General features: G+C 42.3%; 1 protein-coding gene across 11 annotated transcripts in view; it reads right to left on the bottom strand.

Annotated features, from left to right (window-relative positions):
• The window catches only part of IQSEC1 (IQ motif and Sec7 domain ArfGEF 1), a 265,436-nt gene that overhangs the window by 51,171 nt on the left and 188,150 nt on the right, over positions 1-26,115 (bottom strand). Inside the window, exon 1 of one of the 11 annotated variants that reach the window (XM_088522861.1) lies at positions 11,336-11,444. The exons of the other annotated variants lie outside the window; for them this stretch is intronic. Within the exon in view, the coding sequence (XP_088378987.1) occupies positions 11,336-11,400 (65 nt within the window). The 5' untranslated portion in view covers positions 11,401-11,444. Of the gene's footprint in view, positions 1-11,335; positions 11,445-26,115 lie in introns of those variants that run through there. 11 annotated transcript variants of the gene reach the window in all.

Here is a 26,115-nt window from a genome sequence, read left to right as displayed (position 1 = left end):
TCATCCACATGTTCAGGCCAGTAAGGCTGTAGATTTTGTTTGGAACTAAAAATAACAAAGAAATTCGACATGCTTCTAAGTAATGTAAAAGCCAAACCAAAACTGCATGCAACATCCTAAAATAGAACCAAAAGACCCACTGAGCAGAAGAGTAAAGATTTGAGAAAATGATTTTACTAAAGAACATTCTCCAGTTGTTTCAGTCACTAGTTATTTTCATCATTCATCTAAAATGGACTTTCACCAGTGCAATATAAAGACATGAAATTGAAAACAGGCTGTAGTAATTGGATGGTGCACGCATGAGAACCAATCAGCATTATATTTACTCTGTAAAAAATGTGTTTTGAATAATGAAGAGAAGTATGACAACATAGTAATTTGGGGCTTCTACCCTGTAGAAATTGTTTTCGAGGATTATCATCTCCACAAAAGAATGAACAGGAATTCAAAGGTACACCCAATAAATCCTTTTACTTCTAAACAGTGGAAGGTGTGTGCAAGTATTATGAATAGCATATGAGAAACAGTCATTGTTCTAGTCAGCGTCAGATGGCAAAACCATTACTCAGCTTCACCATGACACTACCCTGCTCCGGTTTTTAGGAAGCAGACAACTGTTAAAGCTTCTTCGTGATAGAGCATCCTTTGCCAGACACAGCAGCCGAGACTCCAGGCAGCCTGCAAAACCTGAAGTGAAACAGAACCTAAGCAAGAACTTGCACGGTTAGGATTTCATACAGTGCTGCAACTGTAGAACACTAGCATGAATTGTTCTTCATGAAATTCTTCAAACAAATCTGTCCCTTCTCTACTGTTAGCTTGTCTACTCTTCCCTGAAGCCATGCCATTTATTAGCCAGGAAAAATGCTTGTAAACCTGATTCTCTTTAAGATATATTTACTGAGAGAACAATCCAGCATGCATATTTTCTTCCTTTGTTTGTCACAGAAACATTTCTATCCATAAACATTAACAGGGCATCTACAAATAAGGGATCTAAATATCTTGGGATTCTGCCATATAATTTATGAAATGGATTAAATGCAAACCTAACAGTGAAGCTTTCTGACTGAAACATTCATTCCATAAACATGACTCTCAAATAAAACTTCTGTCCCACTCAAAAATAAATATTCTATATAAATATGTGCAAGTGCGCAGGAAGGAAGAAAGGCTGCCTATTTCTTCCACCCAACCACCTCTTTTAAATTTGGAGACTGAAGAACTCCAATCATAACTACTAATTATATATAACCACTTGAAATGGATCCAGCTTCTCCCTACCTAGCTCAGGGAATGCATTCAGAAGCCACCATGGAAGTGGCTCTAAGCAACACAGAGTCTCACTGGCAGCTGTGAGAGCAGCTGCTGTGCTCAGACACCCCTTTTACAAAATCTGGAAAAAAAAATACTTAAAGGGCAAAAGTGTTTAGGTCAAATCATGGCATTCCACACAGGTACAAACATTTAAGAAAAATCATTCCTTTCCTTGTCTTTGCAAGTACAACTAAGTCCTAACTTTAATGAGAAAATTTAAACCACAATTACAAGCAAAACACTGCTAAATAAAACTATGACTCCTCATCTGTAACTCCAAACATAAGTATTCATTTGACAAAAGGGTGCACCCCATTGCTTCAAAGCTGGCTTAGATTTCAGTACCTGTGGGGCATTCTACTATAAATGAGGAGGTGTATTTAATTAAGGCTCCGCTGCATGCATTGTATTATCTCCAATTGCCTTCCATAAAAAAAAAAAAACTTAATGTAACTTTAAAAAATGCAAAATTAGCCATATGTAGTTCATACAAGCACGTTCTTCAGTATTTTTTCTACCTAAAAGTATTCCCCACTGGAGTGGGAATATTTGAACAGCAGTATATTATTAGTACAATTTGCAAGAGAACAGAAACCAGTTCTCAGGACCACTTCTCTTTTGTACTATTCTAGTAAATAAAAGTCAGTTATATGAAGAACTTACACAAACCCCCCTCAAGTTCAGTAAAAGCAATAATATTAACAAATCAAGCTACCTACAGATACATGCTGCCAAAGCGCAAAGGCATCATGGTGGACAACAGTATTCACAGTCATTGACCAAGGGTTTGATCCAGGAAAGAAATATTGACCAAATTGTTTTGCTAAGAACGCACTTGAACAGTTCAGCTGTTTCTGTATAAAAACAAACCTTTGAATGCACATCAAAGTAATGTCCCAAGTAATGCATCTTATTGAAGTTAAATACTGCAAGAAAAATCCGAAGAGCATTTGCATATTTCTCAGAAGTGAACAGGAACAACTAATAAACCAACCACTTCACTCTGTAGTGTTCTGTGTGACAGAGTGCCAAAAACACCCAGATGAAGTTAAAACAGTCACAGCAACGGAGCAAGAGAGATCAAAGGTCCAAAGACAAGTAGCACTAAGTGATTGCAAAAGTTTCATTTGCCTCTGCTTCAAACCCTGTATTCAGGCTTACAGGAAAACTCCCAACACCTACTGATTCGGACACTACCAACTCTTAATTCTCCCTAAATAACTCCGGTTAAAAACCATTAAAAATCACACACACAAACACATCTCCCTTCTCCACCCACATCTTGACCCACAATTCCACTAACAGTAACGGAGAGCAGGCAAAAGAGACAGGCTTCTTTCCCTTCTGAAGGGCATGTAGGCATTAATGTCCCTTTTTTTTGTTTGTTTTGTTTTGAATACAAGGCGCACACAAGCACAATGGCAAAAGAACTAAACAAAAAACTACTCAACACTTTCATTTTTGAGAACACCCCTTATAACAGATGTAAGAACTAAAAATAGTCATTTGAAGAGAGCTTACTTGAGATTATCTTCAGCTTCCAAGGAGGAGGAGAAACGCTAAACTCCTTATACATCATCTTTGTCTAAGTCAAGCAGTGAAAGCATGTTGACTAACAAATAAGTATCTACTAGAGAAGAGTTAAAAAAAAAAAAAGAAAAAAGAAAAAAAAAAGCTCTTCCAGTTCCTGGTTATTTTCTATGAAGCCTGTCTGGTAAGGAGAACGCTTTATTTTCATTATTTAGCAGTTCAAGAATGAGTCTGACAGTATCAACAGACTTGCACACAGCTTAGAAACATTAACTTCCACCCCAAGTAAGGAAAGAGAATGTCATTCCTGGTTAATCTGGGTTAATCGCCAACAAATACATGTTTGCTTAGCAATGTCTGTATTCCACATTTAATACTTGCTAGAAAAATACAGGGAATGCTATTATCAGAAGGAGACTATAATAATGATTTTAGGCTTTTACCAGGGAGAGAAGTTCTCAAATTTAGAATAGTTTTATAGATTTTTTAAAAAAATATTTTATTATTATTATTATTATTTAATTTTATGGTCAGCTTTCATGTGTTAGCATAAATAAACCATGCAACAACTAAAACATTAGAAAATATCATTTAGACTTCTGAAGGATATTTACCTTCTTACAGAGAATAATGCTAACAAGTAAGTGTATCTGAGGTACCTAACTATTTAAAGCTGTGAGAATCTACCTACCAGTACAGATTCATTCTGTTCCTCCTGTGTAAATTCTTACACAGGAAGAATTCCACAAATTTGCAGATTCTCAACATAACTGTAGCAGATTTTGACCTCAACTAATTATTATTTATTCAAATATATTATTCAGCATTTTGAATTCTCTTAGTGCACATACAACATACATTTCAGATAGTAACATGTATTCTAATGTTCATATAATCTCGACTTGACCTTTATACAATGCTAATTTTAAAAACGGAGATTTAGTTTCTACAGCTGAGAAAGAACTGATCTGTATGCACAGCTGAAGCAGCATTTGCTGTAATGCAAAAATCCTCAGCCTCATATCCCAACCAACCTTGTGTTTCACCTCTGCTGCGGCTTCAGCTGCTGTGCCACACCAATCGGAGGAAGAGGTGATGATGAAAGACACTAAGAAACCTGCTTGCTGGCAGTTAGACAATATTCTTTGTTTCACACTTTTTAGGCCAATAAAGCACTTTTTAAGCATGAATTAAAGATCCTTAATAAAAATGCTATGTACCAAGTGAAAAGGTGTTCTAAGCACTGAAATTTAATACATGGAAAAAATATCTCAGAGCAAATGTACTTGATAAAGTCTATCATTTGACTCATTTTAAACCTTTAGCTCTTTACTATTTGAAATAATAATAAATAAGGTACAGTATACAAAGCTGGGGAAAAACTTTGAGCAGAATGGCCTTTTTCTTCAAGAACATCTGCACCCTGAGGCAGAGGGAAATTAAGAATCATCAACAAAAGGGCATGTTTGGAGAGCCCATGCAACAGGAATGACAAGAAAATCAAACATTACTTTATGCTGGATAAAGCCATGATCACTTCACAACTGTATTTATTTTAGGCCATATTTTCCACTTACATAGCAAACAAACATTACACACATGCACACACACAAAAGCAAAAAAACCCACCTTATTTGGAACAAGCAAAGGATCCCATTTCAGTTAGTTAATAATACAAGGGCATTAACTACTGAAGGGTACTTTAAAAGAGTATGACTAAAACACAGAATGTCTTGTTCTCTCACTCGGATTGAAGTAGTGATCTGTGAAAGTTCTTCCTCTCTTAAATTTAAGAGCAGAATGGGAAGGACTGGCCAACTTCTAGCAGTTTCTAGCACTTGTCTGGATCCTCCCTAAAGTTACAGGTAAATGTTAAGATGTTCTAAAGCAATATACTTACAAAAAAACAAAAACCAAATATGCGATGAACTGCTAATGGTCAAAATAGAAAAAGAACTTTGATTTGTATGTACGCACACATACTTACACATGTTAATACCTATATGTGCATACATAAATATTGCTCAATATAAACACTATGCAAACCCAACATTTTGACTTCCTACCTTTTGTTTGGTGTGTGATGGAAAGATAAAAAAAACTATTAAGTGAGAAAATAATGTAATTTCAACAAGCATAAATGCCTACACACACTCCCGGCACATAAACACATACAATCTCCCATCTGGCAGGAAAGAAAACGGATGAATGAGAACACAGAAGCCCTTTTCCTGCTTCCAATGAAGTTTACAGCTTTGCCATTGACTTCAGTGAGAAGGAGAACTGGTCTTGAGCACTCCTCGCCCACTGAAAAGAGGGCTTTACTGTAACTTACTGGAACAGAATCATTGCTAGAACAGTCTTTAATCACAAACAGCCTCATGAAAGTGATATTTTTATCCTCTGCAACACACCCTAGGTTTGTATCAAAATGTAGAGTACATAAGAGTTAAGGAAACAATATGGTAAGAAACTTCATGTTTGCAGTACGGAGTTTAGTAGTAAAGAAAATGTTTTAAACATTACTTAGATTCTGGACAATGTGTTCAAACACAGAATATACTTGCAGACATACTGAGAAAGACATGCAGCTCCTTACTGCATGTAAATCTATAGTCAGTCCATACAAGACCCCAGAAGATTACATACAGCCTCTGAATCAGTTGAAGAGCTGACGAATGCATTTTCTCATTCACAAACATCCTTCCTTTTACATTTCCTCCCCTTTATGCTGAGCCTGTACATTTTAATAGCTCTTTCTCTGTTAGTAAAGAATTAAATGCAGGCTTTCAGTAGGAGCTTGACCCTCCTCACTGATCACAATAAAAAAAGTAACTCAGGTAGTAACTCTTGGCTCAGCAACCTGTAAATGCTACTTCAAAACCTGCTGTAAGCCAAGAATTTTCTACTTACAAAGCCTGTATGTTATCCATTTTTAAGTTCTGCCTTTATTATGAGCAATATTATAAGCTACTTTGAAGCAATGCTTAACACTAGAGAGTTATTGCACACACACAGATCTAAAAGCAGGAAAAGCCCCCAAAGCAGTCTCGTTTGGATGCAGGGGGCAGATGCCCAGTATAGCCCTGTAATTCTTGGCCCCAGGAGAGGCCTGGTGACCTCTCCTGGCTTCTGCTGATAGGAGCCGCTTGGGCTGGGGACCACAAGCAAGGCTGACAAAGGCTTCCCCCACCCTGTCCTGTGTGAGAAGAGGCTGTAATAGCAGGCTCCATGATTTTGTGGGCATTGCACTCAGCTGGTGTCAGCAAAAGAAGGATGATGCTCCAGCTAGAAGATGCTCTAGCTAATGTAAAGTCATTTTGCATCATTTCTTCTGAAAAGTCAAGTCTAGAAGAATGGAGAACTTGGGTTCACTACTGGTTCACTAAAAGGTGCGGGGGGAAGGGAGAGGTGTGTGTCTTGAAGAGTTTGCATCATTATTAGACTTTATGGGATCTTCATCTATAAGAGTGAATTCTTAATTCACACTTTCTTCTACAAAATGCTCTTTTAGGACAACAAGAAAAGTTCAGCTTCTGAAAACAATAGCCACCTTTTTGGTTACCAAAAATGAAATATCATACAGGCTCTCTACACACACATTTTGCCAGTGTCAATCAAAAGTCAGAAGCATGTGCAGCACACTGCCCTGTGACAGCACGGGAAAGCCTGGATTTTCTTCTTCTGGATCAATCTAATGCAAATCATCTCAATGTTTTATTAACAATAAGTCCAAGACTGCAACAAGTTGCAACCATTTCCAACTATTACCAGTAGATGCCGAGCAATCATCTTTCTCCATCAATTCCACAAAATATTAATAGATTCCTATGGATGCTAAGTGCTAAATAGTTCAGTTCTCCATAAACTTGTCGCATTATAATCAGCTCCTTTTTGAAACCACTGTTTCTCTCCAGTGCTTCACAGCACTGGAATCTTATAAACAAGGGTCACAGAATAAAATGCAAGAAAGGAATATATAAACAACAATATCAGACTTTCTTTTGAGGTCTCAAGAGTAGCAAAAAATGTTATCTAACATTCAACACCCTGTGAAATGTCATTAACTTCAAAGCATGAATCTCACCCCAGTCACCTCCGGGATGGAAATTCAGCTGCTGTTTAACAGCGCAGCACAATTGTGCAGAGCCACATAAGAAGGAACATAATTTTTATTCCCAATTGAAAGAGCGGGGAAAATTTAGGCTGAAAGAAAAGCTCCTGTTTCAGCTAGTAAGCTGAAGGATGACCAGAAAGGCAGATGTTTAAGCAGGCTGTTCCTTTAGAAGTAGTGACCACTCCAAGGAACTGCAGCAGGATCAGGCACATGGCTGTCCATTTCATTTAGGTGGTGATTTCTTCCACACGACCTCCACAATGACAGGGAATCACTGTCATATACATACATATATATACATATATATATGGGATATATATATATATATGGGATATATATATATATATATATATATGCTACCTGGATATGCGGCCAATGCTCACAGCTACAGCTATATTGAACTCCCTAACTGGTCTGAAACTATCAGATCAAGTTTGGGCCATTCTGGTATCAAGCTGGTAGGAAAAATTATAGAGTGCCAAACTGTGAACTTTTCCCTAGTGTAGATTAAAAATTACCAGTAAGTATTTCTGTAAAAGATACCTGGTAATAAAAAAATATTCTGAGGTTGTATCTTCTTCCCTTTACACTGCATGAAGATGACCTGAAAGGTTGCACATATATCACCAAACAGAAGGAGCTTTTTGTTTTGTTTTTCTCTCTTCCTACCAAAACATTTAAACTCATGGTATGTCTATCCTGCTAATCCAACAGACTTTAGGGACAACTGAAGTTTTAGGGCTAAACAATGTAAATTCCTCCCCAAAAAAGGTTAATCACCCTTCTGATTCTTCTTCTACTGCCTGCCCCATATTTAGCCATTTATATTAAGACAAACCAAATCATAACCATTGCATTTTGCTTGTGCTTGCACAACACAAAGCAAGAGGGAACTGGGTCCTTTGTTTTTAAGCACAAGTTTAACCCAGATGACACTGAATTACAAAAAAAAATCTGATTAACAGATATACAACATCAATTTCCTGTATTAAATTTATCAAAGCCATCATTCTAATTTTCTGCTTCCCTTGCACAGACAAAAAGGTTTGATATTTTTAGTCACACCAAATGCTTTTTTATATAAAGACATCTGCGCAAAAAAAATAGTCTTTTGTCTATTATAAGGAAGCAAAAGATTTGTTTAGCTAAATTTGCAGTCGCCTTTAATGTAATACTAGGGCTTTGTGCTAGAGTGGATTAAAGCAGCATCTGTTCTTCTCTGGAAATCTGCAGGCAAATCACAGCAGTGCAGTAAACTTGCCATCTCTATCTGTACCCTAACTACTATTGTTCTTCTCCCAAAATAAACTCCAGCAAGACATAAGAAATGTTACTGGAATGTACTTAAGATATTTTTGATTAATAAGTGCTGCTAAAAGCCCATGATCAGTAATGACCTTTGCAGAGCAAAGCTATATGAATTAAACAAAATCTGTATTTACCTAAGTTCTGGTATTAGGTGACAATATACAAGAAGCTAAAAATTAACTTTCCAATTCTTTCAATTTTTTTTCGGCTATGCAACAAAAATGTTGAACCAAAACTGAAAATATAAATTTGGCTGTGGCCCATATTCTGTTTAAACACAAATGAAATTTAAACAAAACATTGCTAGCAAAACCAATATACCAACATATTTTCTTCCCCAACTCTTATGATTCATTTACTCATAACTCCAGCTGTTCTTCTGTTGATCAGGTGCACATCCTCATATATTTAATGTAACAAATAGTGCAATCAGGGCTCCATATTGACTACAATTTCTGAGATCTCCTGCAGCTCTCTTATTAAATAAACATAAGAAAAGACAGTGACTGTGATTAAAATATGTCTACTCAGAAATTATTGACAATGTTGACGTTGATTCTGATGGAAAAAAAGAATTATGTAAATGCTGAAGGAGTAAGAGAATTGCATCCTTAATGTCTTTCACGCATGATGGTCAACCCTTGCAATGGAGAGGCGTAACAAGCACAACTGTTTTTATCCACCTCAGGTGGTGATCCTTCACGTATTTGAACACAAGGAGAATGGGCAGGTAGGAAGAATTATTCCTTTGCACGTGCCAGAATCTGTCAAAAAGTGCGAGTCAGGTGAGGTTATGAAAAAGAGAGTGGATAAGTCAGCTGTCTTCCTGCAAGAATGCTAGAATTCTCTGAAGGCCTAGCAGATAACTTCCAGGAGAGCTTTATGACATTAGTATCTCAAAACAAACAAGAAAAAATGTCCTAGAAGTGGGCTAAACTAAATTCTACTCATTAAGAGCATGGGAGCTGAGACTATAAAGTTAAGGCAATGCAACAATCTAACACCATGGAGCACATGACAGGATGTATTGTACTAGGAAAGCAGGCTCAATTCTAGCTTTTTTTTTTTTTTTTTTTTTTCCTTCAGTGCTCAGCTGGAGATGCCTGAAGTCCGAGTTTCACAGGTGTCAAATATGAAGAAGCACAATTGAAATCTGAGGACATGCTAGATGCCTAGAAATAGCATTTCTACAACTGCAGGCAAGTATTGGGTTTGGTCCAGAATGACACTTGCATCTACCAACTGGGGACTGGCTACTTTGAGGCATCTTTCAGAATCACAGACACTTCAGGCAAAGGCACTTTGCAAACATGGTCAGAATAATCTTACAAGTGTGTTGATCATCCACATAAGTGTGAAACCTTCCTCTTTAGAAGTTTGATTTTTTGACATTTCATCATTGCACTTCAAAGTAAATCTCATCAGTATAAAGCATAAGACAAGCTGTGTTTCAAAAGTTGTTGTTCCAGTCTTAATCCCGACATCTCATATCTAGATCCTCAAAAAATCAGTTCCAAGTGAGGGATTCATTATTTTCATGATGAAGACTAAGCATCTGCAGGAATACCTTCTATGACTCCCATGAACAAAAATGCAATTCTTTCCAGACAATTTTCATTTTGCAAACATGATATGGACACCAAGAAAAAAAAAGAAAAAAAGAACACGTAAGGCAGTGGTGTTGTCCATCCTAAAAAATTGCTCTTCAATTTTCAAGTGAAGCACCCTATCAACTGTTAGTGATCGTATCTTCTTCATCAGAGAAGGGCCGCTTGCCCAGCAGCCAGCAACAACAGCTCTTCACGCCAAATGCTAGGGATGCTCAAATATCAATTTGCAACACGAGCAACAAATCAGAGTACTAGTTCAAGTTTGTAGCTGCACTTATAGGTGAAAAAATGAATCCTTTGGGTTTCCTTACCTGAAAAGAGCAAATTATTCAGCAGAACCAAAACATAAAATGCATATTAACCACATCAGGATTTCCTGGCAGCTTCTGAAGTGGGTACGAAACACCAACTCTGTTGCTGTACTCTCTATTAAACACCACTGGTTAACTCAGCTCTTGTAGCAAATTCGTATCTTTGGCAGTAACAAATTATTTCATATAAGCACAAACATGAAACACCTCACACAGAACGGCAGGGCTGCCTCGGCCACCTACTCCGCCAGGAGAACAAAGGCTGCCGGATGACAGCGCTGCCACCGCCACCAGCAATTCCTGTGATTTGAACAGGGGATCACAGCAACAAAACGAGTTTTGTACCAAAGGAGAAGTAAAAAGGGGTCATTTTAATCTGCAAGACTGAAGCTCTCCAAAAGCGCTGGACAGATGTCATGAGCTCGGCGTTTATGGAAAGGGTATCTGCCACAAGCACCTGCGGCTATCTGAGCCGAGGGCTCAGCAATTCTTCTGCTAAGACAGAGTAATCAAGCTTAACTGAAAGGAAGGGCACAGCAATGCGCAAAGGGAGGGGAAAACAGCCCCAAACAGCGACCATGTAGCAAAATAACTGTATGCACACAGGCCATGTCATTAAAGCAACATGTGCATTATGTTATGCAGCAAACCATGCAACTGTAACGTCATTTATGCAAACATTACTGGCATTTCCAAATCCACGCAGCAAACTTCCCATCTGAACTTCATTTTCCCAAGGGTAAAAACTGACCTGAGGATTTTTAAATATGTGACTGCAACCTGTACAGTAAAACCTTTTTCTTATGACAGAAACATTTTCCTTGCACAGAAAGGACATTTTGTATTCATATACAGCCACACCGGGTTGAATCACTTCTTTCTTTTGTATTACTTTCACACACGCTTTAAAACGTTGAATATATTAAAACAGAGGGTTCTTTAACAGCAGCCACTTCAGGATGCAACCGAACTGTTTCCCAAGCAAACTTTACAGCGTGCGGAGCCCCGCAGCGACACGCGAGGGGTCCTGCTCAGCCCGCGCCGCGCGCCCGCACTCCACAAAGAGGCGCGAGGCGCCCGGCTCGGCGCCTCAACCGCCGCCAACGGTCCCAACGGCCGCCCCGGCCCCCGCCGCTCACCAGCTGTCCAGCTCCAGCTCCAGCAGCGACTGGGTGCGCTCCGAGCTGCAGTGCAGGCACCACATGGCCGGGCCGGAGTGGCGGCTGCGCCCCGCGCCGCCACCATAGCCGCCCGCTGCGCTCCGAGCCGCGCAGCGCCGACCGCGCGGGCGCGCGCCCGGCCCAGCCCCGCGCGCAGGCGCCGGCGGCTCCAGGCCGCGCGCGGGCGAGGCTGGTTGCCCGGGCAACGCGCGCGCGCCAACGGCCGCCTCGCCTCAGCGCTCCCGCCGCCGCCCGAACGAGAAATGGAGTGAAAACAACACAAAATAACGCAAAGTGACACAAAATCCGGCAGGTTTCACGTGTCGCGGTACCAGTCGTATGCCGCCCCTGGGAGCGGCGGGAATCTTACCCCTGAGATAGGGGGCTCTGGCCCTGTGGAAAGCCCTAGGAAAGCGGCACAGGACCACAAGGCTAAAAATGTTCCACGTTCCCCAGAACAGAAAAAAATAACTTAGCTTCTAGCTTCTTTTTAATAAAATCGCAACGCAGTGGCAGCAGCTGTGCTGGTGGCAAGTATTCCATTAATTTCTCACAGTCTCTTATTGCAAGGCACGCAGCTCGGCAAGGCAGTTCAGCCACTCTGTCAGCACCACAGTCACAATAGCCTCTAAATTTTCCCACTGTTGTTCTGAATCACAGCACAATAATCCACAAGATTACTTTCAATAAAACATTTTCTCTATATATTACACTACTTAACACATCTACTTTAGCAAAACTACTTGTGGTGCTTCGTGATGCTTCCCAAGCCTTTCTCACCAAAGCCCAGCAAAGCGAGGTGTCCACAGCACCCTCAGGAGCACCCCAGCTCCACCACTCATCCTTCCCCACAAACATCTCCAGATAAACTGCCTGTTCCTCCTTACCACGCAGCAGGAGCCCCTCTACCCCTCTAAACCACACAGCTTTGCAGGGAACTTGCTATTTCTTTGGGAGACCATTCTTAGAGCTTTACCACCCAGGCGAACCTCCAGCACGAACCCAGCAGATAAACAGTGCTACCTACAGGTATAATGAAGTTAGTGTTTTGAGCGAACAGGAAGTCCCCTGTAGTTTTACCCTGCAGTAATGCAAGGGAGCAAGATGGGCTGGAGTTTCCTATGAAAACATTTAGCAGGGTCATCGGAAACGCTTGCTTTCCAAATAAGTTTCTCCACACCCAAATAAACACTGTGTCTATGCACACTGTGCAAACGGCCTGACCGCAGACGCTCCTGGGCTCCGTCCCATGCCAGGCACTGGGAACGGGAAGCTAATGAAGAAAACCAGCACCCTTCCTGTAGGGCGTTTTTCTGTTTTAGTTTTTGGAAGCTCTCCACAAAAGGCTTCATTCATAACCAATTGCACAATGTTTGCTGAAGTTTTATGTGGGGACTGAGCAATTTGCAGTATACTTTTTAGGAACAAAAATATTTCAGCAAATAAATGCTGCCTGATCTCTGCAGTTTGGGGGAACTCCACAGTACTGAAAATGTTGCTCAAACAGATCTGGTAAAGAAGGAGCACAAGGACTTGTATATATAATTACTTGTATATACTGGTACTGTATACACAACACCCCATTTCTTTATAACACAGACTATGGCAGCAGATCACATCTTCCTCAATGATAAAAGAATCAAAGCAACTTCGCTTAAGCCCAGTTAAATATTTAGATCCAACACGTGTTTTGCACAGGTTCCTAGGGAGGCACTGGGCATGGACGCCACAAAGCACACAAGCACTGCTCTGCCTGGCTTTACGCGAGGCTGAAAGGTGTTAAAGACAGACTGCCTGTAGCCACGGTGTTGACAGCGGCGTTAAAGGCAGCCGACAGCGTGCGGCTCTTTGCACCGGCCGTGCGGCCCGGCCAGCGCTGCCTCCACAGCCCCTTCTGGAACCGCAGCCGGGACTTCCCGGGGAAGTCGAGCCTCGGACACACAGCCGCTAGCAGCAGCCCCACGTCTTCTGGTCCTGACTCAGTGCCCTCCCACATCAATCGTGCCCTCTTCTAGGAAGCAGGGAGGGATCCAGAGCAGGCAGAGTTGTACACAGGTCAGCTACTGCAAGGAAACTGGTTACCGAAGGAGGAGCCAAGCGCAGACAGTTTTAGCAGCACAGGCAATAAAGGAGAATACGTATGGAACGGGCAGCTCAGATGGCAAAAATAGTTACAGAATTCTTTAAAGAAAAAGCTTTTCCAAACCCATTTCAAACACAATCTTCCTTCAACACTGGTGGGCGATACCAGCATACCTCTTGTTTCCGGTACCACTTAATGTATTGTCAAAGCTTCTCCTTTCCTCCCTCAATCTCAACAATTCTCCAATTTGTTTTTTAATAATTCTGCTGCAATGTTTCTGTATAATCATTTTGCGTTTTAGTGGCAGTCCTTAAAACCTAAGGTAGCCATTAAACATCCAGATCTTGTATATATTCAAAACATAATTACTTTCACGTATTCTAACAGGGGGAATTAAAGAAAAACAAATTCTTGCTGCACTAGGCAGATGGCCTTGTGGTTTGCAAGTCGAGACAGCCTGATGCAATTATTTTTGGAAAGCTTTCTTTAAATGTTTGTTTTTAAACATTCCCAGACCATCTTCACTGAGCCATAATCCATTCTGCATAAACTCTCCTCAGTCAGGTAACAGGTTGTGATTAGGCTTAACTTTTTGGGACGGTTTTCTCAGGCACGTAGCTGTGTGTTTTTACTCTCCTGCCTAGACAGGTGCAGTGTTGTGTGCCAAGTACATCAAGGTGTTGTTTCAGGCCTCGGAAAAAGGGGTCGGGGAGGATTTTCTAACAGCACAGAGCTAATGTGGGTTTTTATACCTCTTTATCCATCTGCTCTGTGTAGGAAGCTTTGGCACAACCAGTAGGACATGCGGGGGCTCCTATAGACTGTTGTTTTCCAGCTGCCATTTGGCACCTAGCTCACATTCAAACTGCCACCAAGATACTGTGGATATGTGTGCTGCAGGGTAAGAACACAGGAAATTAAGTTGCTGTATCTTAGTATCCTTATCCCCAGCAATTTCTGGGAGCAGAATTAATAGTACAACACAAAGTTATATTTGCTCCACTAAAACAAAATTGAGTTGACTTAAGAAAAAAATAAGTCACTAGGAAATTTCTGTACAACAGGAAGCAAACAAAGATTTCAAACCATGAACTTATTTTCACTAGACCTGGGCAAATCTTAAGGAGGTGAGGGACCCTGAAAGCAGCGCGGCACAGGGCACAGCAACGACAGCAGCCGCAGCGGATTGACGGCTCGTTCACTGTTCTCCCTCGTCGCATTTGGTACCATCCCCATCATTTCACTGTGCCCAGTAAATACCAACAGCACACTTACAAAGATGGCTCCATGTTTGTAACTCTTATTATATTTAGTAATGTCTCAATAGAGAATGCTATCCTTAGACTAGTCAATCTGTCTTGCTGAAGCTAACCACATTTTGTTTCTGATATGGAAATATAATTAAACCTTAATTTAAGTACAGCACACTGAAATTTTGGGCTATTCAGCAATTTACATAAATCACTGTTATTTAAAGTGTTAATAGCTAAGATAGGGTTTATAAGCCCCTAGAGTGCAACAAACTCAATTTGTAATTAAGAGCACACAGTAATTTGTATAACATGTCATCTAAATCCACAGTAATTATGACCCTGCTTAAGAGTAATTCGCAACTTAATCACATTTGATACACCATTATTTCCAAGACCTAATGGGTAAATGGGTATTTTTGCATTTTACTTGAATGAATTTTTCATTTTGCTTGAATAAAAGCAAAGGCTTATCCAGAAAACAAAGAGAAAAAAAGCTACCAGGGAAGACCTTCTTCAGAACTTAAGTACAACGGGTAACTGTCCTATAATAAAATGCATACACAGATCAAAATGTTATTCCTCTCATGCTGGACTTTTGGGAGATGTTAGTTCATCTGTTTCCTTTAATCCAATTAACCTCTTGAAACAAACTCACTACCCCATTACATGGCTCTCCCTCCCCCTCCTCCATGAATTCTCTGTTTCTCATACTCTCCCTTCACCCAATAAGCCAAATGAAAAAGTCCTTTAACAAAAATTTTTTAAAAAAACTTGTGATTTAAAAAAACTGTGTTCCAAGGGTGTGCACATGAAATGCTCTTACTCGATATTGTTTTGACGTGTCATGATTATCAACAAATATTGATTCTTTAACTGTAAAAAAAAAAAGCCAGTATACAGTGATAATTTTTTCCATAAGATCTGGAGTTTCATATAAATTATCCAATATCCCATGCAGTTCCTAATATACTCTCCATAGTTTCACATTCCCCAAACATATTTCTTACCACATCTCCTATAAAAAGTGCTTCATTTCCTTTGGTAGTGCCCTATTTTTTTGTTTTTATTTTTTTTCCTTCTTTGCATTGATACATAAAAATCAATGTTAAAACAATAGCTACAACTTTGCTTTATTTTTTAACCGATCTTACAATGTCTTTAAATAAACACATCTGGGAAAAGGCTTTATGGTGTCTGTTGCCATGGAGTAGGCAAAACAATGAATCTTTAGAGTCATTTTGCTCTTCTAAGAACAGATCCAAAGCCTATTAAGGCAATGGAAATCTTCCCTCACTTCAAGGGGATGTAGACTAGAAACTGCACTTTTCAACTACGTACCTCAAAAGAAACCCTTGCAAAAAAATAAACCAGCATTATCCCTATGTGAAAGATGCAAACACCAAAGCACAAAGAACATAAGCCCTAACAGAAGAAAGTTAGAACAACTTTTCAAAGTCACCTTGCAGATCAGCGGGAGAACTGAAAATGAAACACGAATCTATACATTCCTGGCCTTTTACCATCTTGCATAAACAAGATACTCTGGTTTACAGCAGAGAAAAAAAAAATGGTCCAGCACTGGCTTCTGAATAGAAGCCCTGCTGGAGTCTGCAATAAACCCTCCCCTAAACCCTGTTTAGGAGATTTGGATAAGGGGCCTAGTTTTGGAACAAAAAAAGTAATTTTCATGAGGATAAAGATGTGCCAGGATGCAATGCAATGTGCAATGTGTAAGCATGCAAACCAGACAACTATGCAAACCATAGCAGACTGTAAAATGCAGACAACATTTTACAGAATAAAAAAGCAAGCCTTAAAGAGGATTTGATCACAGTCAAACCCTGAGACCAAAGCCAGGATTCCTGATGCAAAACTCTCTGCTGTCAATACTATGAACTGATTTTGTCCCTCAAAGCCAGTCCTACAAACCCTCTTTTGTGCCAAAAGCAAGTGTAAACAATGTTATCTGCTGCACTCCCATAGGGACTGACTACTCATCCCCAGAAACAGCATCTGAAACGGTGCTAGACACAGCTTGAATTTAGCACAGGGCTTATGATTTTCAGAAAACTGATCACCTTGTTTTTACCTTCTGTGGTTGTGCCTCTGCTCCCCTCAGCGCGGCTCGCAGCAGTGCTCACTTCTGGCGTGCCATAAAATTCAGCAGTTATTCGAAAACTGCGTTTCATTATATTACCACCAAAATATTCCAGTTTCTTTAGACAGATCCACAGGCATGCAAGGTGATTATTTCTTTGTGCGTGACCTCTCTTTTGAAGAAATTTTTGCAGGGGGCCCTGTCTGCCATCGTCAGTGCCTCCAGGGCTCAGTCCAGTGGGGAAGCTGTACCCGGGAAGCAGAGGCTGCAACCTCGGTCCATTGCTGAGAGGTGCTAGTTCTTCAGGAAAAGCCGCCTTCCTCCCACAGATCCGCTGACAGGAGGAGAGTGGATGCCTGGAGACCCCCCACCAGGGAAGTACAGATGCAGACCAGGAGCCAGAGAGCCTCTTCTAAAAGAGGTTCATCTGTGAGCCAACGAAGGCTGTTCAATTACTAGAAATAGTAGATCAAAATAGAAGAAGGAAGAAAGGAAAACCTTTGATCCGCTTTTACGGGCAGGACTCTGTACTGTGAAACCAGGTAACTGGGGTTTACAGCTCTCTGCCGATACCACTATACGCATAACGGCGCTTTGTGTTGTGGGCACAACGCGCACAGCAGAAGCACCTTCCTCTTCCCCACTTCTGCCGTCACATTAGTGCTGCTGAGCCCGGGCGCGCAGGGCAGGCACAGGAGGGCTGCGGCGCTGCCAGAGCCGGGAGCGGGGACTGCGGGCGGCCTGGAACCGCGGAGCGGGAGGAGCAGCGGAACCGCCAGCCTGCGGAGCGCAGCCCCGAGCACGGCGCCCCGCCAGCCTGCGCTGAGGCCAGGGAGCCTTCCCGGGGGAAGGCTGCAGCCGCGGGGCCACCGCGAGCTGCCGCTGCCACCGACAGGCACGCGGCCACCTGCCCTCCGACCGCGCTTCTGGCTAAAGAGCTACATCCGAGCGAGATTAGAATGGAAACATCCCAATGGCTTGTGTCATTGGAGTATTACTGAATACAACTGCTAATAAAAAAAAACAAAGGGATTAACTGCAGGGATACCCAATGCTCCCTCTACAGTCTATGTAATGGTTAACACACGAATAAAGTATCATCAAATGAGGTTGGGCAAAACATGAACACTGAGATGATTCATACAATCCAGCTAGCTCAGGCACAGTGTATTAACACTCTTGAAACACCTCGTGTAAACCAACTAAAAAGAACCATTCCTTTATACATATTTATACACACACACACACAATCTACGTTCCCCGCAGCCTTCATCTACTCTCTCAGTTTTACGGCAGTAATAATGTGCTTTCTGGGAAAGGAATTTTAGGGGGATTAATGGCCAGCCAAGATTAACAGTGCTTGGTTATGCTTCATATAATCAACATCATCTCAATAGCTCTCAATCCCCAAGAAAAACGTACTTTTGTTTGCTTAGAATTTAATAGACTTTTTTTTCAGTTTAACAATTTACAGTTTTGTAACAGGAGTAAGCTTATGGGTGCATATTGTGCATTAGGCACACACTAAGTCAAGTGCAAAAATGAGTGGCTACTTTCAACACGGCTATACTACAGTTTCTATTTCTGAAAAATTCAGAATCGTGTTTCTTTAGACAAAAATGTGAAGAATCACAAGCCCCACAAATACTACCTGAACATGTATGAAGATAATTACTAGCTAGCATTAAAATGAATATTTGAATGCTGCTAACTGATGCTGTCTATGATATAGCCTTCATATTAGCATTTGTGTCCTTCCTCTGGCTCTGCAGAGCACGGAGCAGGCATGTGCACAGTGTACACCATGCACAAGGGCATTTTCCAGGAGTTATCCTGCAGTAACATTCCAAACTCAGGCTTTTTTCTACTTGATGCTCAGCTTGGGTTACAGTTGTTTATTTTGATACCAACCACTAAGTTTGGACTATGTTATTACAACGACAAACATCACTCTGTGGCACTAGTGTCCCACAGATAAATAAAATAGTTTTTTGAAGTCAAATTTTAAGGTAAAGGCATCTCAAGAAGTCACCTCTTTACCAACTGCTTGCTTAAATAAATGAGGAGGGAGGAGGTTCCAGGGCGGGTCTCATTCTTGACCTAAGGAAGTTGCATTTGAAAGCATTTTGGTAAAATAATGTAAGAGTTTCCGTTTTAGTGCATGATTATGCAATATGAAATCTATTAAATCAGGAAGGGAATTTATCTACAACTACATTTTACCTGTCAAATACATCAGAACAGAGACACACTGTATCCCTGACTGAAATAAAAGACTTAATGCAAATGCAGAAATGTTTATGGACAAAATACTTTGTTTTGGCAGCTGCCCTTTGCGGGCGAACTCACCGAAGCTGCCGCTGTCCTGCGCGGGCAGCAGCGCCCCGTTCCGCAAAACGTCCTGCAAGTGGGACGCTCAGAGCTGTGTGTGCAATGCAGCAGAGGGGGATCACCAAGGGAAACAAAAACCCCAAACCACATTTGCCAAAAATCATACAGAAAAGTAAGTAACTGAGCTAAGGTCACCCTATATATTTATATCCCAGGAAACAGCTGTGCCAATGACAATACCTCTCTGTAGTAACGAAGAACGAGCATCTGCTAATTGCACAAGGCCCTGAACTCGACTCAGTAACCATAAAAACTCTCATGTGGACAGGCTGCAAGCGGGGAGTGAAGAAACAGCATTTACCCCTTACGAACAAATACTGACTGCTTTCCAAGGTAGCATTTACAGGTAATAAAGCCTTTGAATGCTATTTTGTTTTGAGACAGATATAAAATAAGCAAAAATGCAAGAGGAACCAACATGCACATTTCAGAAAAGAAGCGTTCCTTCCTAGAGCAGGATAAATAACATTAAAAAAGGAATATATTTGCACTGCAGTTTTGTGCAGTGGAGGCCGGAAGGCTCCTCTGCATGCAGCCTGGCACATTCACTGTCCTCTCTATCAAGCTGTGAAGAATTCCTAGAAAACAGACCCAGCAGCACTGCTGGCCTCTTACAGGAGGGTGGGACACGCTCTGCCTTATCCTTCAAGCGCCAACGTGCAGCCCTGCCCAGCTCTGAGCTCCGACTTCTCATATCCGAAGATAGACCCACAAGGCAGCCCCTTCCTGAACTTGAAAGCAAAGAGGCGACATTTGAAAGACTTGGATAATGCTCAGGTACCTCATTATTAAACAAGAGAGGAAAGAAATCACCAGAAAACATCGAATTAATTTTATACTGGATTTTACTCGCCACACATCAGGGATTTAGAAGCAGGTTCTGTATGACTACAGAGTAACAAATTTGAGGATAAGAAGATTTTTACCATGTGTCCCATCGCGCTCCCTGGCTCCTCCCCTGCTGCCGGGGCAGGACAGAGCGCTCGAGGCAGCAGCGAACGCGCGCGGCGCCTCCAGCGGCACCTCGCCTGGCGCGCCGAGCAGGGAACTCACGCTTTGAAACTCCTCGCTGCAAACCGCGGCACCCGGTGAAGGTGCCAGGCTATCCTCCCCCGGCGAATGCCCCCAGAACTACTTACGCTTGCTGACGGGTTTGGTCCTGCTGCTGCTGGCGCCCAGCGACGCTGAGGCGGCGCGCGGGAGCCTGCCCCGTCTCTGCTTCGCGGCTTGCATCACGGCCGCCCGGCGCTTGTGCAAGGCCTTGCGAGCAGGAGCGCCACCAGAAGCAGCAGCCCGTCCGCAGACGCCTCGTGCAGGGCACGTTTGCTCTGAACGAGCAGGACGTTTCCCTCGCGCGCTTCCTCGCGGCCCTGCGCAGCTCCGGACCTGCCCTTCCCGAGGGCCGTGCTCCGGCACCGCCGCACGCTGCCCAACGAGACAGCGGCGAGGTGCCCGTGCTCAGCTTTCACCTGCGAAAGCTCTCGCTTGTGACAGCCCAGTTCTGGATGCAGACTAAGACAACCTTTTAAAGACACATGTTTCTCCCTGCCCACACACCTGGCCCAACATAAGGCAGCAGCGCCTGCCCTCCCTACGCTCCCACCTACCCAAAGGAAACGGCTGCTGACTGCAAACACACTCGGATCTGAGGACAAAGCAGAGGACTTGCACCATGAACCCATGTCCGATGTGTACTTAAGTCACTGCTTTCAAAAGGCAAGATAAATCATCACATTTTACCACCCGTAACAGAGACTGCTTTGCAATGCATGGCACTAATGAAGGCACGTTTAACTTTAGATGGACATCTTGCCCTACTGCAGAACATACTTAATAAATTGAGTCTCATGCCAACCTGGGTTAAAAAGAAAATGGAAACCCATTACACTAATTAACTACCTGGAATAGCTAACGCGAGGCGTGCACAGGGGCTTTCAAACACACGCAATTAGTCTGCGGTAAGAGCTGCCCCCAGTCTCCTAGGAGAAGCTGGTGAGCAGGAAGCAGCTTCATTTGCTTGGCTGCTGTGAAGAGAAAACCCTTCCTCCCTCCAGCCCTCGTGCCTGTGACACAGGCGGCGGTCGCTTGGCAAACACCCATGACCCTGAGCTAATAAAGCCATCGCTAAGGTGAACGGGTGACCTGCAGAGCTCACCGTGAGATTATTCAGTCAACTAGTTTATATCAACATCACTTGTCTTCATCAACACGGAGGAAAGATCCTTGGGACTCAAAGGGACTCTGCAACTTCTCCTCCTCTTCAGCTCAACACACGCAGGACTGCAAGAGCAACTGGCAATTTAATCAATTTGTTTCCTTTCATGTTAACTCACTAGAGAGATTTCCTCATTCTCTAGGGTTGAATTTATTTCCGTCTGCTCAGAGCTCCATTTGTCTAGAATCCAGAATACCACATTACACCCGCATTTTATTTTCTTGAAGGATTGTGCAGCAGAAACCGTGGACAGAGCACGGCGATTGCCTGCAGCTGGTACCAGCGACTAGGGAGTGCGGCAGGGCAGGAGCGCGCGGCGAACGGGGCTGTTTGGGGCAAACCTCACCACCGCCTGCCCTGTGGGCACCAAGGAGGCACTGCGAGGACAGGCCACGACAAAACGGGCTATTGCATAAGACTGGAAGTCCCCTAGACAGACAGATTGTCTCTAGTCTAGTTTCTAGTACAAACAGTATTTTACAGACTATAGATTCAGACTCCTACCCTAAATTAAACTTGAAGCTAAGCTTAGGGTGCAAAAATCACTATGCACGTTTGCAGGAGACAAGCAAGCAAGCCCCCTGCAAACCCCACACGCTGTCGGGGGGAAGCCAAAAGGGTGAAACCAAAGAGGTAGCACAACCTACCTAATATACTTTTTGGCAAGCCTGTTTTCAGGCTTGACATTTGCAGACATTTTCTCAACGGAAAATGAGAGCAGAAGAAGCCTCAGCTACCGTGGCCTGTGTGCACGCTCACCTACCGCTCCTAATTCTCCAGCAGTGCCCAAAACATCACCTCCCTTTTGATGCACCCGTGAGCGGGGCTCTTGGAAACCCACGTCCACCCCTGCAAGGGACATTGGCCATATCCTGTACTATCAAAACACCCAATATCATTCACCATGAGCAGACTATTGCCGTGGGCCTGAAGTTTTAACACAAAAATAACCTATGGAGCCAGCAGCTGGTCTTTTGACATACTCTTTAAGTATGTAAGTATTTAAGTGTGTGTATATATATATACACATACATATATATACATATACAGGAGTGTCCAATAAAGAGCTGCACATCCAAGAGTACAACACTGAAGTCTAACAAACATATGCTTTAAACTTAAACCTATCATTATTCTGATCCTGCTTGCAAGGCCACTGGAAATGAGGAAAAAATGTAGATGACATTGGATGGAAAGATCATCTCAGTATAAGGGACAACCTAAAAACATTTAGCTACATAGTTATCACCTAAACCCCTTGGCATCTAAATCTCTTCTTAGAGACAAAGAAAAGGTGATGATAATCGTAGCTGGTCTCCAGAAGAACTGCTGGGAACCTTTGGAAACCAGCTGCCAATTGGATCAGGAGCTTGGATATTTTGCCATCTTTCGTTTATAGGAGGAACTGCAAAGCAACTGAAATGGGCAGTCTTGATCAACCAGCTAAAATTATCCTAAGAAATGCAGTCATACCTCACTTAAATTCACTGTGTTTTTCTTCTTACAAAAAAAAATAGGAAAAAGAAAAAAAATCATTTTTTATCTTGCTACTCTGCACTGATTTTAAAATAACTTTCAGATACTCTCAATGGACAAGAAACTTCAGTTATTCTTACATGCAGAAATGATTACAAAAAACTTAAAAATAACTGCAAAAATACTTCCACGTGTCTGAACTATATGAGCTGCTTGCTTGGACAATCATTTCTGTAATTTCTCTTTTTCAGCATACGCAGCAAGCTTTTATTAGCCGCCACAGTCACTTTAAACAACTAATTCTTTTCAGGCACATGACAGATCTTTGATTGAAATCTGGCAGCAAAGATGCATGGTTTTTATTTGCACCATTCCTTCCCTTTCTGCATATTTTAAATCAAAATGTATTTACCTGGGCTGAACACAAATGACATGATTCATTTTGCCATGACCCGGCTGATAAAGCCAGCAGAGCCCCCAGACTGCCCAGTGTTCACTTGGCAGCGATGTTCCTAAGAGCCAGCCTGTCAACCAGCAACAACCTGCCTACAACACAGCTGCAGGAGCTCCCCCCAAATACTGCCTGTTTTAGAGATCTCCAACACAAGCAGATAAAATGCAAGGGGAGTTGGAGGAAACCTTTCAAATGAGAGGTGCTGAACTCCAGCCCCTGGAGCTCTCGCTGCAGCAGTGTCCAGGCAAATGCTGCTCCTGCCTGGTTGTTCAGAAACACGATTCATCTTGCACACGGCAACGCTGCTGCCCCTTCCAGCCCTGCTCACAGGCTCAGAGCACCACTGGGCACGCATGCTAATGACACAGGCATTCGTGGCTCATCCCTGAATTTTAAATTGATTTTATTATTAAGTGCATAATCATCCTCACTCTCTCTATCACCTAAACAAAGGTAATTATTCTGCTCACAAAAAACTTGTTGTAATCAAAGATAGATTTCATCAAACATCTGGTGAGAATTTCTGCATATGCTCTGTTTGGTTTAATATAAAGTCCTGGTAGTCCTGAAGGGAATCATAATGGCATACACATTCTTCAATTAATTCATTTCTAAAAATGAAGGATTAATTATTTCAAAACTGCTAGTAAAGAAGTCCAGACATTTCTATAAAGTTTTCAAATAAAAATAGCTTCTAATTCTTTATGGATTTTATATTACCCAGTAAATCACCATATAAAAATCTCAGGGATTCATTCTGTACCCAGACTAATTCCAACTGCATGTCAGTTTTTCTCTATCTGGAATATATTTTTCCTTAAAACACTCAGCTCTCTCTTCAGAGTTGACTCTTAGGTGCCTCCCTGCCTTCTGCTTGCAGACGTACTCATGTAATGCTTTAAGTATGTCATGTACATACGAGAGGCAAAGTAACCAAAAAGCTTTCGAAGATTTCTCAGGCAGCTCTCCTCTGGAGCAGGTTTCTCTGTGTTACTGCTTCTCAGAACCTGCTGGCAAACTGGAGGCGCTTCCTGCGCAGCTGGGGTGTACAGAGCAGCACCTCTGCCAGCAGCAGCAATTCTTTGTAATAGCGAAAGCTGATGAGATGACTTGCAAAAAAGACCTGACATGAAACAAAAGGCGCAGGATTTTGCTACCAGGCTGTGGTCAGCCCTGCTTTCTGGAAGCCTCACAACCACAATTACCACCTCCAACAGCTCTGCGGGCCGGGGAGAGCCTGGGAGCATCCCCGGGGGGACGAGCACCCGGAGCCAGGAGCTGCTGCTGCAGGAGGCATCCGGAAACGTCCTGCAAGTTTGGAGCCTGCACGACTCAAACCACAGGTTAATCAACGCACCAAAGCCATTACAACATTGCCCCTCAGGAGGAAGGCCAAGGCACAGGAGGAGCAGGAAGAGCAGCTCATTGCTGCTCCTTTCGACATGCGTCGCCAGACCATACTCTCATCAAGAGGCCAGAGGAGAGCGAGCGGGATGCTGAAAGGACGTTTTCCTTCCTTCTGCTGCAATTCTGATATAGGATTTTTGTTTTATATATATATATATATTGTTAAATATATATACATGCACGCACACACAACACATTATATATACATATATAAAAAAATGGTATATATACTGTTTATATATAGACTGCTTATACCATTCATGCCTATAGCCACAGTTCAACAGTTTTCTCTGCTCATTCTTGGCATCATTTTCTCTCTTCTAACCTTAGTGGGGTTACACTGGCAGTTGTGGCTACCTTTACAGTTAAAGCATAACATACTGGCATCCAGCATAAAACCTGGATATGGCTCTTGGTGACCTTTCCAAAAAGCTGTAAGTCTGAAGCTCTACAAGGAACAAACAGTCTCAAAAAAAAAAAAGCAAAAGCTTGCTGGGGAAAACACCCTCTTCACTTAGTCTCTGCATTCCACCTAAATGCCAGAAACAATATGGATTTTCCAAGAAATTATGATAAAATAGATTAAGTTTATGATTTCTAATAAAAGGCACTGTATATATATGCATGCAGTATGGATAGGCTGGTGTATAAGGAACCCAAGTAGCCTTTCAGGTTGAACCAACCGACACAATGTCACAACCCCTAGGGCAGAACAATCCTCTAGGGGGAAGATAGGTGCTAAAAAAGTTGGAGCAAAGCTGCTACTAAAACATCTCAGTATTTATACTCCACTCCTAGGAACACACTCTAAGAGATAAACCTTTTATAAAGGCAGCTTTGATGAAAGCAGAAACAAATTTACCTGTGGGAAATACGTATTCATATAACTCTGCTATTTTAGATCACAATTATTCAGCCAAACAGATGCGGTATGCTTTTATCTGAGGCTGTTGAAGAGCCTTTAGGTCAGTCTGCGTGAAGAGTCCCAGCTATTCTGAGGCCAAACTTTTAGCACTTGTTTTCCCCCCCCTTAACCTTTAGGCTGCTTCTCCTGCTGCTCATTGCCTACGTTGGCCGTGTCACACCTGAGAGCGCCAGGTGACAGGCTGTGCACGTCCCTCACAGGTGCATTGCTGCAGAAGAGTGAAATCTAGCACTAGAGGTTTTCTTTGGAAAATGGTTTTTCTCCAATCCCTCAGACATAACTTGCAAGGACATAACGTTACTCCTGACTGACATCAGAGCAATTTACGCCCATTTACAGCGAGGAGGGCCAGGGAAGGCAGGGCAGGTGCAGTCAGTAGCAGCCCAGCTCCTTCCCTCCCCACCGGAGCGGCCGTCTCTGCCCGGCCGCCCGTGCTCAGCCCTCTGCTAGCAGGAAC

The sequence above is a fragment of the Tinamus guttatus genome, unplaced genomic scaffold (assembly GCF_059628265.1).
Source record: "Tinamus guttatus ecotype Peru unplaced genomic scaffold, ASM5962826v1 Tinamus_guttatus_pri_ptg000169l, whole genome shotgun sequence".
NCBI classification, from domain to species: Eukaryota; Metazoa; Chordata; class Aves; order Tinamiformes; family Tinamidae; genus Tinamus; species Tinamus guttatus.
Note: the sequence above shows the minus strand (reverse complement) of the source record. Positions and strands in the feature narration are given on the sequence as shown.